This window comes from Haemaphysalis longicornis, unplaced genomic scaffold (genome assembly GCF_048455015.1).
Source record: "Haemaphysalis longicornis isolate Haplotype H1 unplaced genomic scaffold, Haemaphysalis longicornis Haplotype H1 scaffold_7, whole genome shotgun sequence".
Classification (NCBI taxonomy): domain Eukaryota; kingdom Metazoa; phylum Arthropoda; class Arachnida; order Ixodida; family Ixodidae; genus Haemaphysalis; species Haemaphysalis longicornis.
This window is the reverse complement of record NW_027526422.1, coordinates 70,875,143-70,893,549: the sequence shown is the minus strand read 5'-3', so window position 1 is coordinate 70,893,549 and position 18,407 is coordinate 70,875,143. Positions and strand designations below refer to the sequence as shown.

The window sequence follows — 18,407 nt, the reverse complement described above, 5'->3', positions numbered from 1 at the left end:
AATGGTATTTATGTACCAGCCTCTGGGTACCTACTCTGTTAAACTGAGGGCCCATCAGTTGCGAGTTCTGCGCATTACATGACCATTGAAGGCCATTTAGGAACTCAATATAACCGTTCTATAAAATCGACAGTGCGTATACCGCAAAGTTTCAAACATTGCAAAAAAATATGCAAAGCTCTCACGAATTTCAGTCTAATTTGTTTTAAAAGCTCCTTTTCGTATAGTTACGCCTATGGTTATCCCCTCCCTGAACCTAGAGGCACTCTGATAAACTTGAAACTGCACCTTCAGTAATAGCCGTTTGAAAGTAGTTTCTGTAAAACTTCAGTATTTCTCAGTTATGTATAAGTGATGATTCGGAAAGCTGGACTTGCAAAGTTCGCAATGAAATTGAAGGCTTAAAAAGCGCAGGCTCTAGGTCTCCATCGCAGATTTCATGCAGGTATGACGGGCAACGGCTAAGCTAAGACATGACATGAACGACGCTTTTAACCGTTGCAGGCGAGCCCAGAACTACCGCGTGGTGTTCTTCTCTCCTCGGCCGGGCTTCACCTTGGAGCGCATCGTGGAGCAGATCGTGATCCACGACAAGTACAACAGCTACTCGCACTACTACGACATCGCGGCGGTGCGCTTCAACAGGGACCTGCTGCGGCCCTTCATGCCCATCTGCCTGCCCACGCCCTCCTTCACGGGCCGCGCGTTCACCGACAAGGAGGCGCACGTCATCGGCTGGGGGTCCACCAAATTCGGTGCGTGCCCGCATGCGAGGTATTTTCGCACTTGCTGGAAACGACAACCTGGTCTGAGAGCGACATTGAAATCCGGCCTGCTGTGTCCCACTGCAGGGCGAAGGCCTCGCACATGCTCCTTCCAGCCGCTCCGGCGTTTCAGTGTTTCGGTGGCATTACCTGGTGTTTCGGTGTTTCGGTGGGGCATTACCTGGGTCCCAATTTTCTGATTTCATCATCCCTCCATCGAGTTGATAGTGTTCCTCTACCCCTGCCCCCATCTCTCGACAGCCACCCTGTTACCCTGGTAGTCCACCCGTGGTCATGTCTCCTCATAGCACGCTCAGCCTAAGTGCATTTGTTCTCTTCATTTGACCTCTGATGTCTTCCGCCTGTGTTGTTCTCTAATGTTGAATACTCGTTTCGTATCAAGATTTCCTATTAAAATCTGTATGAAAGTACACGTAACGGCATACATCAAACCAGGGTCCGCACCAAACCATACACCATACACCGCAGGGTCCGATACTTTTTGGTGTCTTAAGACTCCTAAGCATTTGGCCTCGCACTTTTTGAGGCACCGTGAGGGTGGCTGTTCGTGGGCTCTTCTTCGTTGCTGTTGGCACTTAACTCCGACTGTTCATTTTGAGCTCTTCCACTGGTTGCGTTTTTTTTATAAACAGTTCCTTGGAGGTCACAAGGCCGACTGCCACGTGTGCCAGATTTTGCCCTATGGTAAATGGCGCCAGGTTTCCTAAATTAACTATGCTTTGATGCGCCTAATAATCGTTGAACTTCCGCATGTACAACTCCCATTGATAATTTTTTTTGTTGATGAAAGGCTGACGAGAAAGGCTGCTAGCATTTGACGATCACATTGCAGATGAAATTAATCACTGAGTCATCCATGCTGCTTTGGGGAAAGGCAGTTTTGTGAACTGGTGCATAATGTGCGATTCACTGCGGCCTCAAATACGAAATAAAGGTTGCAAAATTAAAGCATAAAAGTGCACGCCGCCTCACGTCAATGTTTTCCATCGCAGGAGGCCCAAGCAGCAAGGAGCTACGAGAGGTGGCCCTTCCCATCTGGACCAACAGCGAGTGCAAGAAGGTCTACGATCCGCTGAACTCGCAACACATTGACAGAGGCATCACACCCGAGCAGCTGTGCGCGGGTCGCAAGGAGGGAGGTGTCGACGCCTGTCAGGTACGAGAGCTACGCCGGTTGGAATTTGCAAGGAACTTAAAGGAATACGCACATAACATACTTTCTAACACGGCTGCATGCTCTCGGAGGTGGGTTTTACTGAAAGAATTACAAGCTCCGAAAAATTTGCCACACGATTGCACGACACGCAGTACGATATCACAGCGTCAGCTCTAATGACGGGCCAGTCTGGCCCAACACAGATCGACCGACGTCAATCTGGTAGCGCGCTTTCCGCAGTCTTTTCAACTCTGTCTTTCTGTGCGTAAACTTGGGATCAAGATTATGCGCTTTATACCGAGGACGTTACCACTTTTTTGTTGCGCTAGTATGCCCTGTGGCATAAAAAGACCCCGTATTTGTACCCTTACCCGTACCCCTTCGTAAACACGTAGACACAATTGTCGGTCCATTACAGTGTAGCGGTTACAGCTGACGCTCAGCGTTGCTTTATCTTCGCATGGCGGCCATACGAAAAATCCTACCTACACTCCGAAATTATACCACCACCTATCGCTCGTTGTCGTCTTCACCTGGGCAGGAGACTGGCTACCGTAGTTTTTGCTGCCATGTTCGTCGATTTGTGGTGCAACTGAGGAGCACTAGATGGTGATCAGAGAAGCAAAATTGAAAATTGCTAAGCAGTCGTTACTGTAATAGGGTCCTATTCAAGCAGTTACCCAAGCTAAATCCCGGTTGGACGTTGATCGTATACACACAGCCTTTCAACAGACATACTGCTCTAGGGGAATGGCCAAAGAGATTAATGTGATCGAAAAGCGCTTAATTTTAAATACTAAAAAATCTAACGCTGCTTTCTCGTGCCCGGATGTCCCTAAAGTAGGATAAAATTATGTTACTGGGCGTATACAAGTATTCGAAATATAAGTATATACATAACTAGCGTGTCTCAGATTCTTGGCTTATACAGCTGGAACCTCTCAAACTATTTAACCGCAAACCTCGCAATTGTGCGCGTCTAAAAATAATTTTTATGCGCTTCGATGCCTAGCTGGCGCTTAGTATCCAGTAGTTTCATTTTTTAACCAGTAACGTGCGCCATTAAGGTGTGAAAGAAAAACTTTGTGGCACTCTAAGCCGTTGTCCATGTAAATCTCTTGATAGCGTTTCCCCCATATCGCATGGTAGCAGGGTGCGACCACCACCACTCCACATGTCGTATGTTAGATGTCTGACATTCCATGTATCGGAGACCTAGCTACAGCGTCACCTTTGGCACCCAGAAGACCGAAGTGGCCAGCGCAAGGCAGTAACCATAGGTTAACAAACGTAGAAATCCTTTGCACAGCTTCACAAGGTCGAACCCTAGACAGCTGCAGCATGTTGCCGCGGGCGCACAGTTAAACGCGTCGCGAAGGGCAGCGGCTTCAAGTAACTCTGAGCCAAGATCACGAAGCCCCACTTCAGGCATGCACTCAACCAATCCCTGCCTAGACGCACTCGATTACGCGACACAGCACACGTAGTGCCCATCCCACGCATCACGTAAGGCTGCGAAAAACATAACAATAATAAAATATTGTTAAATAGGCCGAACTTTAAACCTTGGGGATGTTAGGTCGTTCGGGTAACGGCCTAAAAAGGGTCAAGTTTTAGAGATAACGGATGAACAAAGATATAATCGTAAGGGATGCAGGGATGTTACTTGGCCCCTATGGTGCAGGGTGAAGCTAGGCCCTTAGGCATGCGAAACTTAATTAGGACATGTTTTTGGTCGAATGCTGATAGGGAACACAATGCTGTGGCTGGTTTGCGCTATGAGTTGACCGTTTATAAATATTACCACAACAATGTAACGACCGACTTGAGATATTCTCGAGTGCTTAGCTGGTTCCTTTCGAATGCCTTCGAACCAATTGTCTGTGGCGCATTGGGTTTATATTAGGCGCACCTGTAAGTAAGCTTCCAAGTGTCAATCAAATTTGCCGTTTAGCACAGGCATTAGAAACATTAAGACGACAGAAATTCGAACACGACCTCTAGCTAAGTGTAATACAAGTGTCATGAACAAAGTGTAGTAGTAGCATAACTTTATTTTTCCTAAAAGTTGTGGTGATTCCACCCCTCAGTCAGTCATCTGGACAGAGGGGCTCCGTATGTTTTGGGATCTCGGTGTCTTCAGTCAACTGGGCGTGAGCGTCTTGTACGAATGGAGCTTGACTAGAGATTACAGCCTCCCACTCTGGGAAGTATGACAAGTTATGAAGGATAGGATGAGTTCTTCTACGTTATGCCGGTATGCCTGGGCGTGTGACCAAATTGTGTTGTGAAACGAGGCTGGTTCTACTGAATAGAAGGGGCAAGCGTCTTTAAACTCCGCAGGATATATGAGGGACATGAGGTGTGGAGGGGGAAATGATAGCGTTTGAAGCTGCCTGAGAAAGACTGCATACCTTCGACTGAGTGATGGATGCGGGGGTGAAAAGAAGGCACGATCCTGGCGGAAAGGGTCGAGGATATCGCCGAAAGTATCAAGACGATCCTTACGGCATAAAAGGTGCGAGCTATCTTGAGGGGTCCTGTGAGGCTCGCGGCTAACCATATTTCAAGCAGTCTCATGAGCCCTTTTGTTCCTCATTAGTAAGAAATGTTCGTTCGCTCCTGCAGGGTGACTCCGGAGGACCCTTGATGATCCTGGACGAGCAGAAGCGCTGGACGCTAGTGGGCATCGTCTCCTTCGGCCACTCGTGCGCCAGCCCAAACTTCCCGGGCGTGTACACCAGGACGGACTCGTACCTGGACTGGATACAAAAGAACGTCAACTTTACCGCGTGATCTGCAGGACACAGTGCCTCATATAATTAGGATATTCACAATTTTTCTTACTTCGTCGCATGTCCCAGATACGGCGAGATTTTTTGTGAGAAGAAACGTCCCAGCTGCTGAGCAGGTCTTATGCGGAACGACGTTATCGTCTATAGAGAAACGCCCGGATAGTTCCAGTGAAGATCTGCAGGGCGCATGGATTAAGTAGGTCCATATACTGATTCATTCTAATTAAAGCAGCCCATCTGTTTCTATGTCAACGGGGGAAATCATCTACATGAAGTCTTCCCAGCATCTGTAGCTGTTTTGCGAAAATATACCAGCAACTACTTGGGACTTACACAAGACCGGGTACGTGGACACGCGTGGCCATTGAGCTGCCCAGAGGCTTGCGCTGGTCGCACGAACGTAGGAGATACAAGCCGGGTGTCGTACTCAGTGATAAATTCAGATAAGTGCCTTGTGTAGCGAGAGGTGTCCGTTGCTTATCGTGATCGTTGTGGCCTGAGTGGAAAAGCCACACACGAGGCACAGTTTCTCTAGAAAAGTTAATTGAGATTACGCACAAATAGCAGCACAAACTGCTGTCTGTGAAAATCCTACTGCGCATGCTTGAAATAAAGTTTGGTTGGAAAACAAGGATCCTTAATCAGCCTGGCCCCACATGCCTCGCTTGGCACCTGGCATTGTGCGAATTGTGAGTGCGGGATATTTCAGCTATTGGTATCTTCCACGTTATAAAGCCTCTAGCCCAGCTGACAATGACGCACTTAATGAATATTTTCTTAAAACGGAATGTAAGTTCGGTTTATTTGCTCAACTGTGATGATAATGATCGCTTTGTTTAATGGTGCATGGGCTACTCGGTCACCGTCAAGAACTGGTGAATTGTGCTGCGGCGCATAATAAAAAAGCGAGACGAAAAACAACGAACGTCTATTTGTGAGCGTTCGTGCGCTAAAGTAGTCATTTTCGTTTGTCTTTCTGCTTTTTGTTGTTTTTGTAGCTTCACGTGGCGTTGTAACTTCAAAATGCGCGCATGTATTATACTGTGCCTTATAATTAAGTGCGCATTGGCTGGATATGAAGTTTGGTGTTACATTTTCCTGTTTTCTTAAGAATCTTTTGATCGCAGGAAGAACTGTACGAAGCCTTGTTGTTTTGTATATTCCACAAATCCTAGATTGTACGCATTTGTTATTTAATACTAACGTTTCTCCCTTTTATGGCGTCTTTTGCGCAGTATAGAGCCATGAGGTGAACATCCGGATGGGTGAATGCTGTTATGCGGAGAAATTAAGATGAGGCCTGAAAGACGAAAAAACAAAAAGTCACTAATACTACAAAGATTAATATGGCTCGTAAAGTACAAGATTGGTGAAATGATGCATGTAAATCAGGGGTCAGCAATCTGATTTACATGCTTACCTGATTTTCGTCGTGCTGGGGGCCGCAAGTACTGCCCCGCGGGCAGCAGGCTTTCGACCCCTGATGTAAATGACGGTTAGCTTGACCTTGTCAATTTTTTGACTGATTAGGCTTGTCATTTGACAGACTCTAATCTTGCTCAACTGTCCATCTTTGCTCCGTGCAAGCATTGTGACACTTCATTTGCTGATTTTACATTGCCGATAATTCAACCGGCAGGTCTGTATGCTTGTTGTCTACAAAATGAATGTACTGCCGTTGTATAAAGCAATAAATGTTTCTCTTCGTGCCATTTTTAACGGACTGTGTCAGTTTCAGCAAGAAAATTTTCAACTAATTAAACGATTGTGTTGTGGTATACATCGTGCCACAGAAATAGCCTGCAAGTGTATGCAAAGCTACAAAGAAACGACCGCTACATACCGGCGGAAAAAACATCTACCAGTTGGAGAGCTTTTTGGCGAGTTAAAATCCACCCACTTTCAAATCATTGTACGCATGTGTATACACTTCCTCCCACTGCAATTTTTACCTGTATTCATTTCTTACTCAACAGCGCAACACAAAGATAAACGGACCGGCCGAAACGCGTGCTCCTTCCGTCTTGTCCATTGGTCCTCGTCTGAGTTTCACCCTTGAATCAAAAGAATTTGTAACAAGTGGTCCAACATACCAACCCCTTTTTCTTGCGGTCACGTGATTCTCCTGGGTTTCGCTTCATCATTCATCATTCATCACAAAAAAACCAAGTCATTAGCAAAGTTCACTTGTCCTTGTTTTATTAACGGTCCTTCATCACCCTCCTTACTTAAATTATCCCGAGATATGTGCGCCGGATCAGTTTCTATGAACAACAAATCCTAAAACAGCCCTTCATAGCCGCTTGAAGGGCTGTTGCAGTGACACTAAAAATAACTGAGGTTGCAGCATATTGTGAGCACCAAGTTTTTCACGACGACCCGACCATGAAGTTCCAGGCACCATCCATCATCCAGCACAGGACAAGGGTACGAGACTATTTCATGAATATTTTTACCCAGCCCTTGTGCAACTTTTGGGGTGCCTAAATTTTCTAAGCTATAGTTGATATTCGTGCGTGTTATCAAAAATTTTTAAATGACGCGATAGTTTCTGTTGCGTCAACGAACTTTCCCAGTGGAGTTTGCTTATTGCCGAATAAATCCCTCCGCTTTGCATTGCCCTCTACAACTTTAGGTTTGCTGAGTAATTAAACAAATACCTAAGCCAAACGACACTCTGAGCAACCCAATTTTCCCGACTGCATTTGAATCTTGCTGCATACCCTAACTGGCTCAACAGCCGATTTATAGAAGACCGAGCAAAGAAATGCTGCAATGTGTCCAAATGCGTTCTAATCTCTTAAAATTGTAGTTTTTACATCTGAAAATAATTTCACCAGCGTTTACGTTAAAATATCAATCAATAAAGGACTTCAACTCGTGGCACATACGTCAAAGCCGAATTCGTTACCTTGAGCCATACGACAGTTGACCCACCTATTATTCTGGAGGGCCATATTTAACCCTCAAATAAAGCATAAACAGAATGACGCCAACTAGTCATTTGCAAAGGCTAATGCAACAGCGTCAAAAACGAGTCTAAGTACTACGCACTGTATACAACTCGATCGTAACATCGAATCGAAGGACGAGTGACAGGAAGCCGAACAGCTGGAACATCAACAAGAACGACAGCTTTCGAACCAGCGTCACGACTGTACAAGTGGCTGCCCCCCAGCTACATGCATGCGCTGCTTGTTTGCATAGTGCCCTCTCCAACCTCCGGTGCTTATGGGGCGGGCCTGTAGGATAGTCAACGAACCTCCTCCAAACGGCTGTAACGACGCAGCACTGCTGGCTGCCGCACTATTGCTTCTACTGCGTAAGTAAATCGCATTTTCTTCCCGATCACATGATGCAGAGTTCCAGTAGGTATTCGCCGTAGAGCTGCTGCAAAATCTCTCACGGAAAGCTCTGCGTTTGACTGCACAGCCCATTATTACACTCATTTCATCTATTTTTTCATGTAAGCATAATTTCTTCAACGGCGTAAGTAAACAATATTCTTTTTATGGTCATGACGTGACGGTCCGGGAGATGTGCGCCGTAGAGATGCTTCCAAAAAATGAGCTAAAGCTCTGCGTTTGACTGCGCAGTTGATTAGTATATTCATTTCATCTATTTCGTCATGTTAAGCGCATTCCTTGTACTGAGTAGATAAGTTGCATTTCTTTCACAATCACGTGACCGATGAGTGGCACAGGAGACAAGCAGCCCGTAGATTCTTCAAAATCATATCAGAGAAAGCGCTTTGCGTCCGACTGCTCAGCCGATCATGGCATTCTGATTTCCTTTATTTTTTCATGTGAGGCAGCGTACTTGTACAGCGCACTTGTAAACTGCATTTCGAAATCGCATGGCGTAATGGTCCAGTAGACTGCATGCGCCGTAGAGGTGCTGCAAAATCCTCTCAACGGAAAGCCTGCGTTTAACTGCATAGTCTAGAACACTCATTTCATCAATTTCGTCATCCGAAGTAGATCCAGACTCCTATTGTGATGCTGAAGAAAAAAACATAGTGATAGGAATCAAAACGGCATGTTTTTTTTAATGATTAAAATTGCACAGGAATTCATAACGAGTATATACGATCAAACCTGTGGTGTATAGCTTAGGTTATGGCCCATGATATACATACTGCGCCCGTGGATATATTTGGCTGCACGTGTCTACTATTGGTATCTTGCCAGATGGCTATTTTGGTTTAACGCACGTCATTGTCTCACAAAGAATAAAACTTTCTTTGGGGGAGCAGAGCTCTAATGATGTCAGATGGAGATATGTGGGCGTGTAGTTCACGAGTACAGTTTTTAATCAGTTGTTGCAATTTTAATCTAACAACGTCATTTTATTTAAGCCTTACGAATCTTCATTACAACCATTTTTACATATTCTACACACAGTAATCTGAGCTACTAATTCCTTCGAACTTTTTTACGCCCATCTGTCAGTCAGACCCTAACCAACATTTGCCCAACGCACACCACGTTTTTTTCGCGGTGTTTTTACCTAATGTTATCAGGCTACGCGATATTGAGTAGAAGAATTTATATTGCTTGATATATACGCACAACTTTTTGCCCAAACAAGTAGCTGCCAAGGCCTTGTTTCTCTGACAAAGATCAGCCACAGTACTAGTTTTCCTGCCCGGCAGAAACAAAGATAGCAAATGTGTTCTTTTTGTAGTTAACGGTTAGGGATGCACGGAAAGAATTTATATCGATTTCCACGGAGTCCAGGCTGGTATCAACAAGGGTTCAGGAGAGAAAAAAAAGGAGAAATATCTTTTTAAATGAGATTTTGGACCGATCTCAGGGAAGGTATCAGTTATTTATACTGTAAAGAGGCAGGACGCTTCTCTAGGAGAGGCAGCAGACCTAACGGTCGCCTGCTTTACTTGCCAGATCGTGCAACAACAACCAAGCGACTTGTGATGACGATTATGTACAAATGATGGTTATAATGCTTATGCACAGGTGAGAGATTGACCACACCGTTGGACGGTGGACGGGCACGGTCTAGGGTAGATCCATGATGCAGTTAAGTCCACTAGTGCACGAGTAAGCGCTCACAATACCTCCGTAATCACATAGACTTTATCGCACCACCAGTGTTCTTTAGAGTGAGCACAGCTCGGTGCCATGAACAACCGGGATTTCATTGGTGCCTTCATCGCTTGAGGGTTAAATGAACACTTCCTTCATAGACCTCCAGGTTAGGCCTTCCGCTACTAACAATGCCAACATGGGAAATAATCAGCTGGAAAACCACAGAAACACTCCAGGGTGCGAAAATTTTTTCTCCAAACGAGGCCAGCGCTCACCGAACTTGTGAACAACAGCGACCTTACGTTTACCGACAATTTGTGTTCAACAGCTTTCTATTGCCAGAAGCATCCTCCCCGCAATCTCCATACTGGCCCATATTTACACCGACGTGGCGGTGCACGCTATAGTATAAACAGGTCTTGGTTCTTTTTCGTTGTGCCTGGCTTGCAACGTCAATGCAAATAATTCCCATAATAATCATGCTTGCCTGTCCTATTCGCAAGCTGTAGGGAGGGCCTCTTGAGCAGCCTTATGCTGACGTTTCTAGTGAGAAGGGTGTGATCATCTGCTTTTCCTCGCGCTCGAAAGATAATCAGCAGGTAGTGTCACAAGTACTTTTGCGGTTCACAAGCACAGCGGATTTGCTACATCTGGCTTTTCAATGTCGCAGTCAGACGAGACCACAGGCGCAGCAGTAGCCGGAAATCTAGCAGACCTTATCCCGGTTGCATTTTAACCTCCCAATGCACCCCGCCAACAAAAAATAAATAGAACACTTGCCTGCTGTGTTTGAGCTTGCTTTCCGCTAAAAACATCTGGTTCACTACGCACTCTATACGTGACGCGCTGCGCAAAAGGCGTCCCCCACTAAACACACCTCTCTTATATAAATAAGGAGTTTAAGTTCTGAAACTTAAAAATACGCATTTTTCAACTTCAATTAATGAAGAACCAAGGAACGTCGTTCATGACCGCCTACGACGTGGGCAACGGTAGCCCAGACCACCTTCTGGAAATTTAAAAAAATCCTGATAGAGACTTCCCACCACGTCGCACATAGTACGTCTGCGCAGACGCAGACGTTGTCCTTGCACGAGTGTGTGACATTTAATGCACGGCTGAAAAGTGCCAGAACCGCGGTCTATGCTTAATGTTATATGAGCTAAGTGTTAACCCCAAGAACTGACGTCATCGTCTTCATCGACGCATCTACAAACAATACACCTACAGCCATAATCGTCATTGCCGTCGTCAGCTTCATCTACACAGGGGATTAGCCACGAATACATATGTGAACCATCATCGTTTCCGTCGAACTATGCGGGGCTTGGTGCCGTATCGCAACAAAGTATGAGGATGTCCTGTTCAGCGACATTCACCAGTCCATTTTAATTCAATGCAAGCCAAGCCCTTTGCAGCCTCACTGAAATAATAGCAGGCCCTGTGCGACCACCTGTAAATAGTTTGCTTTCTGCCTCACTGAAATAAAGAGCAGGCCCTCTGCGAACACCTGTCAATTGTTTGTTGTCTGCGAACAGTGAGTGTGCTTTGCGGTACTGGGTACAATTCAAGAGCTAAATTGCTTGTCTTAATTTTCAGATTACGATACATTTGTGGACGACTCTGAAGAATCGGACGAGGAAGGGGCGGACAGCATCAGCGAAAATGTAAGTTTTTATATCCATAATCACAGGGAATGATAAAAAGTTGTTTCGCATGCGCTTCCAAAGTGCTTGTAGTTCGACGAGCCTTCAAGGTAACCGATAACAATGTTGACGCCGCCCACTTGCCGAAAAGAAGCGAATGGCAACTTGAACGGTGTGGTTCTTTAACATTGTATCGGAGAGGCTTCCCGCCTGAACCATTGGCATACTGAATCCCATGCATTTAGAACGCCTCCTCTCAAGACTTATCGGGCGCCTCCCACGCGTATACGTATGTACGTACCTTGTATGTGCCTTGTATGTACGCGTATGTACAGACATGTGCCTTGTCATAGCGCTCTAAAATAAATTTGGCAAGATCAATATCCTCGCAGCCATGATTGCTTCTTCGTCTCTTATCGATAGCTGTTTAGCGAGATGCCCCAAATGCTTCGTTGCACAAATGTCATATTTTCAAGAAAAAGATGGAATGCTGTAGTTACCTGTTCCGATGGACCCGACACTAGCGTTCGACTATGGATCCAGTACATATGTGAAAATGTATTGTATGTCATTTACGTATGGCCTTGTTATTATCCTTCTTAATGAACAGGGTGCGGTAACACTTACTGCTATAGTTTCATATTGAGCCTTATGATTACGGGAGGCTGCGCCTTTACTGTCTCTTCATGGTCTTCGCCGGGGAGCTGATTCCGTCAGTAATGCGCCAATAACCAGTGTAAACGTCTTGATGCTTCAGGGTAGGAAAACATATTGCAACGTTAGCCAAGACACTGCGCTAGACTCAATATGGCACATGTAGAAAACAAAAAGGCACAGAATGATGCACAATTTCACGTGTTCACTACATGGCACGCTCGTGCTCTGGCGAAGGAGTTACCGGAAACTCTATGCAAGGGTCTACGTTCCGCCTCAGGAACCAACTTTTCTTTCTCCCTCTCCCTCTCTCTCTGGTCTGTTCTCTCGTCCTCTCTTTCAACATAGCTGTCTTGGCAAGTATCATTGATTGTGTGCCCAACACACGCAGGGTAATGATGGTCGGAAGGCTGGGCAGCCTGGTAGCCCACAACCACAAGCGCCGCGTGCACCGATTGCGTCAATTGAGGAAATCGACGGCCTCGACGAGCCAGGAACGAGCGCCGAGCCGCCAGGTGATCAACTGTGAATGCGTATAAGCCCACCCAACAACGAAGGGGGAAAAACACTGCATGTTTTGTAACATTTTATTTGCGTTCTGCTGTCACCTTCGGTGGAGAAGAATATCACGCCAATCTTGTCCCAGCGCTACCCTTTTCGAAGTAATAGAGGGGATTTTTACGCATATACTGGATAGTACAGTGACACATCTTTTACCTATCGCGGTAACTCGGGGCTGCCAACAAGCCGCGCTTGAAAAATGTGCTGTAATAAAAACTTCTGCATACTCCAAACTCAAAACTTCTCCAAAACTCCAAATTTCTAGAAATCTGGTGCTCACCTTGAAAACTTAGTAGAACCATTTTATTAAGTCGACAGTTGGCCTACTGGAAGAATTTACCTCGGATATAACTTAACAAGAGAACTTTGTGGATATCTCAAGGACATTTTTTTTGTGTAATCAGCCGTCAAATGCTGCGGACCAAAGAATGACACCCTATAGCTTTTTTTGGCTGGGAATGGGGGGGAGCCATCTCATAAGTTCCATAATAAGCCAAAAGCAAGGTTGTATCTGTGCGAGAGATATTCGTACTATAACGCCAAGTAACTTTAGAGATAATTAGTCATGGAAGCAAAGTGATGTCACGGGAGCCTGGGTATGAGCGGTAACAGTAGCTCTGCCAAAGAGCGTATACTTTTACAAGCCCAACGTTCTGAGCGCTGCTCAATTTGTGCTGTCTTGGCCTTATGACGAATTGCCTGGCTAGCCTCGCCCAGTTTGGCTATAGTCATCTTCTTTCAAGACATCTTTTCCCCCTTTGTGGAGATGTATACCGCAGCTGGTCAAAAAGTTGACCATTCCCCAAATGAAGACGCTTTCAACAGCAACTTAATCTGTACGAATTTATAGAGGAACCACGTAACAGTTTGTACTAATCCCCGTATTAATCCCCTTATATACTACTATCGGTATTTGTACAAGAACAGCAGTTTACGTTATCAACAGTAGTTTCTTCGTTATTGTTGTGACAGCGAACGATTTGTCTTTCTTTGCGTGGTGCAGGAAAACCCGATTCCAAGCCGAAGCAGCAACGGCATCCGTGGCGATATTTCTCCACGCCACGCCGCCAACTTGGAAATGGAACAGCAGCGCCTGCAGGCGGCCAGAAGAAGCAGCGTGGCAGTGCGTCACCGGAGAACCGGCTAGGATTTCTGTAGTGCAATAGCTTAGCCACTGGCTAACTTTGGTAGCCGAAGTGCATGAAAAGTTGTCAGTCACTAGGCAAGAAACAAATAAATAAGTGGCATAGCCTAGAGTCGAATGTGAACTACTCGCAAGATGGCAGCAGTAGATCCTCCAGCTTAATTCTCCCCCTTTGCCAACCGCAAAGGGTGTGTTGAGTGTGAAAAGGAAAGTTGTATAGCTTATTCATTTCACTCCACGACAGAAATTCAAGAAGTGTCGTGGGCCCGTAGCCAGCGGCCAGTGCTGTGCCCAGTTAAAGAAATTGTAACGTAGGCCCATGCAGATCCAGTGCTAAAGGTTGAAGAGAGCAAAAAAAGAATAATGCAAGATGTAGCGCGCGCAATTTCAAAAACTGTCAGCGACGGCACGCCGAAACTGAACGAACGAACGTAGGAGGTGTAGCGGATTTATAATTTACCGCCAACATAAACAGTAATGATGATGAGAGAGACGCCGACGATGAAGCGGCACGTTCACGCGCCTGGCGATGCGTGCGGGCACGTTCGCTCGTGATTGTGTTCGGAACGCTGCGCTTGGACTACTGTGCACGGCCTTCCGTCGCGCTCTTGACAGCGCCAATAAACGCTGAAGATCGGCTTTATCTTCTCGTATGGGGATTGTACATGTATACACAGAGTGGTAAAAACCTACATAGTACTATAGAAAAGGTTTGTGGCATATGCTGTAACGACGTTATCATGTTTAACTCTGTGCCTATCACAAGAATATGCTGTGAGAGTACATGACACGGACGTCGCCGGTGTGGTTTTTATTGTTCTTTCAGGCGTAGTAACCACGTAATTACTTTGTTTTGTTTGTTTTCCTATCTTCCTGCTTGTATATTTCTGTCTTTACCAATAAAACCATTTTTGCGAGGAAGCGCTTGTCGCTGTCGTTCCTCGCCATTGTTTTGTTCATAGGCGCTATATATTTTTCGTCTCTCGTCCATCTCTAGAATGGTTTTTATTTACTATGAACGCTTGCATAGATGTGTGTTCGAAAATGGCATGATTTGGCAGCCCTCTCTCTCTACTTTCTACTCTTTCTCTTGCCTTTCTACTTTCTAATCTCTTCCCATCTTTAAACCTCCTCTCATATGCCACGCAGCAAAAACACGAAGATAAAAAAAAAGAAAATGGCATGACTATGTGGGCAAGAACGATCGACGTCGCGTCACAATTATATACTGCAACCCGTTATGGAGCAGCTGGAGGCTCGGATATTTTCGTCCACATCAGCTTCTTTTTTTTTTTTTGTCTGTTCTAAGCTGCATATGTGGGCCGACTTTATTCTTGTCACCTATAGCGGATGGCTTATCCCAAATCCATTTCCTAGATTTTGGAGTCAACAGGGGAGTACCAGTGTTATTCACAATCAACCCATCATCCCATAATAAATGTGTCATGCTTCACCACTACATATTTCTTTTTTTTTCGGACATCAGTGATATTTACTGAAACTCTATAGCAGAGAATTTACCAGAACTCTAACTGAGCAAAGCTGCGGCATCCGCTGTACATCAGCGTGCAGTCCCCCTCATCGCAGTTAGAGGCGTTTTAATTAATACACCTACGTTCAGAAATATTCTCACGTATAGCGATTTCGCGAGAAAAATTGGCTATATGTAAGATTGGCTGTATTCATGGGCGTCGGCAGAGGGCTGCAAATGGGCACTCTCCCCCCCCCCCTCAAGCCACACCAGAACAATACCCCTTTCCTTTCCACCCTCTCCCTCCCTCCCTCCCTCCCCCACCCCCCGGTTTTCCCGCCTCAAAACAAAGTCCTGCCGACGCTCATGGTTGTATCGAACTATCGGATAATCGTGGTGTGTTTGCAAATCGTTATGAACCAGTTCCACAGGAAACAGAACTCAGGGAATATACTTTTTTTTCTTGTTTTATTTAGGGTTCTCGTGAAGGCACAAAGCATTTATGAATTGATTGATTGTAGGGTTCAACGCGCCGACGCAACGCAGGCGATGAAGCGCGCCGTAGTGGAGGACTCCGGATTAATTTTGACCACCTGGGGATCTTTAACCTGCGCCGAAATCTCGTACACACAGGCGTTTTTGCTTTTCGCCTCCATCAGAAAAGCGGCCGCCACGGCCGGTAATCAAACCCGCGACCTCGTACTCAGCAGCGCAACGCCTTAGCCACTGAGCCACCGCGGCGGGTAGCATTTACGAATCAGGAAACACAACATACGCTGAAGGCGCATAGCCTGAACGACCTCCTTGTTCGACAATCTGACTTTTTTTATTTTCGTTTCTTGCAGACCCTTTTCATGTGCAGTAAGTCGCTAATAGTCATGGTTTCGCAAAACAAGTCCGGTCACCAGGCTCCAATATGTCGCATTAAAAATGTGCACGGAATGCGACAGCCACGAAACAAGGTATTAAATAATGCGAGACAGCGCGTAATGGCGAAGGCGCAGAAAATGGAGGAAGGCAGACACAACATTGATGTCCACCTCTATACTTTTTCATGTCTTCGTCATCGCGCGCTGCATTCCCCTTCAAACTTATCACACGCCAGGCCATCCACCTTGCCCTCTTTTTAGGGCCTGGAGGAGCCTTGCTGCATTGAAAATTTGCCAACGTGCACCGCGCGCATCACACAATATATCAGCGTCAATTCACCAATGACTTGGTAATTACCGTGTAACACTTGACTCGGACAGCACTCGGTGCCCTCGGGTCACACTGTCTATCCACTGGCCGCAGATATTGCTCCTAATGCTGTTGGGTCTTCCGAGGGTTTGTGAATGTGGTCTGCTGGAAGTGTCGAGTCATGACGTAAAGGGCAGGCGTGGCAATGCATGTCGCACGCAAGCATCCGTTCACTCTTCTCAGAGGTCCACTCAGGGCACACACTGAAGTCGCGAAGGGTAGCATTTCTCAGACAGCTGTGGCACTTCATTGCGCGTATTTCAGGAGCTTCCGGCACCATTCACAAAACCGTCACGTGACCGAGTCCGTTGTCTTCTGGCATCGGTGCCTGTGCTTCTCGCAGCGAGAGGGCTTGGCTGGTGCTTTCGTTGACGGACGGTGAGCTGGAAAAGTGAGAACAATCGCACTTATTTGAGGTGGCACACAGGAGGCTATCGGCACACAGGAGGCTAACCAACCTAACGGCAAGGTGCAACTGAAACAATTATAAATGCAGAATCTAAGGGCGAGCCCGAAATAACTTGGAAGACCTGTTTACCTGGTGAAAAAGAAGGCCATCTTAACCGGATTTTTTTAACTGCGGAGTCTACTTGCCTTGATGCAAAATGATAATAAATGATTGGGGGGAGGCAAGCGTGTCAACAACCTGCTAAAGACGCCTCGTTTGCATCAATCACAGCAGAAACCTGTTCTGTTTAATTTCCAGGATTTGTGGCTTAGCGGCAAAGGCGAAAACCCATTTGCAATTTGGATAGTAATTAGTGACTGCATCATGAATGTTTCCGCATGCGGGGGCTAATTGCACCTCACTCCGACAGGCATTTTTTCCAAAATACCATCGCTACAGCTGCGCAGGAATGCGTCTGGAATTCGTCATTCTGCACGGTGATAGGCCGCTCTCACTCTCCTGTTCTCATGCAATAGAAATACTTGTATGTTTCGGGATCGCGGATATACAGCATGTAACCGAATGTGCGGTGTAGCTCAGTTGAAATTACGTGAAGGAGAGCGAATTTTACGAGTTCCCTACTGTCCCTACGTGCCGAAACGAAAGGTAAAAAAATTTATTTCGAATACCCACATTCAGAGTTTCTTCAAAACTCCAAAATTCAAATCGGTATCGCGCCCTGTGCAAACAACTATTCGAAAGAATGCAGCTCATAAAACAGAACCTGAAAACACTTGCCTCGCAGCAGACCCATCCGAAGAGTAAGCAGCACGAGAAACCGGTTCAGCCTGATGATGTTTTCCAAAACGATGGGCTGTCGGCGCACCGCGACATCACTGCTCGTAGAAGACGAATCCCCGGCAGTGCTTTCAGTCCTGCTTCCCCTGAAATCTCTGGTCAGCCCCGTCATCGTAGTCAGAATTTTCCGTGGTCGTCGTCCAGCGGACCAACTGACGCTCGTCTGACACGGCCGTGGTCTTCGAAAGGCGTGGGAACAGGAGTCACAGACGTCTCGCGACCAGCTCTCCCGATTAGCCGCTCGTAATGCGCCTCGATTAAGCCGCCACTGTAATCCGGTCGGTGCCTGTCTCGCCGAGCTTCCAGTACACGCAGCAATCGTAATCGAATCCAGCAGATATGAGGCGGAACGATGGGAACGTCTGCCTACACTAATTTGAGACCGGTCGTGACCTCCATTATATGGGTTTCCCGCTTGCTTACTCGTGCGCCCACGTTATTCGTCCCGCGCCCTGGCGAATAGTGGACCGAGGGACTAAATCGTGCCACGTCATTGCCAGTGCGTCTTGGGCATGTTGACGTGACGGGGTGCACGTGACAAGATCAGGGCGACAAGATGTTGTGACAAGCGTTTTCGCAGCGCGACAATGCGTCAGAGCTTGCGCCTGTAGAACAATGCACAAGTATTTATGCCGCAGCGCCTGCAGCTGCGATTTTGAGAC

The 18,407-nt window shown here is 46.3% G+C and overlaps 2 protein-coding genes and 1 long non-coding RNA gene across 7 annotated transcripts in view; 2 read left to right on the top strand and 1 right to left on the bottom strand.

The window, feature by feature from the left end:
- LOC144145914 (uncharacterized) overlaps positions 1-6,455 on the top strand; it is a 31,746-nt gene extending 25,291 nt beyond the window's left edge. For all 5 annotated transcript variants that reach the window (XM_077677754.1, XM_077677753.1, XM_077677755.1 and 2 more), the window contains 3 exons: positions 505-755; positions 1,778-1,941; positions 4,570-6,455. In XM_077677754.1, the coding sequence (XP_077533880.1) occupies positions 505-755; positions 1,778-1,941; positions 4,570-4,737 (583 nt within the window). In that variant the 3' untranslated portion in view covers positions 4,738-6,455. The remainder of the gene's footprint in view (positions 1-504; positions 756-1,777; positions 1,942-4,569) is intronic.
- Positions 6,456-7,899: 1,444 nt separating this feature from the next.
- On the top strand, positions 7,900-14,746 carry LOC144145913 (uncharacterized). The gene is made up of 4 exons (XM_077677752.1): positions 7,900-8,058; positions 11,384-11,451; positions 12,476-12,599; positions 13,649-14,746. The coding sequence occupies exons 1-4, from the start codon at positions 7,968-7,970 to the stop codon at positions 13,801-13,803; spliced, it is 438 nt and encodes a 145-aa protein (XP_077533878.1). The 5' UTR covers positions 7,900-7,967; the 3' UTR covers positions 13,804-14,746.
- Positions 14,747-15,743: 997 nt separating this feature from the next.
- On the bottom strand, positions 15,744-18,205 carry LOC144144441 (uncharacterized). The gene is made up of 2 exons (XR_013317259.1): positions 17,686-18,205; positions 15,744-16,882 (listed from the first exon to the last, which is right to left on the bottom strand). It is a non-coding gene; the product is annotated as an uncharacterized LOC144144441 (long non-coding RNA).
- Between the last annotated feature and the right edge of the window lie 202 nt (positions 18,206-18,407).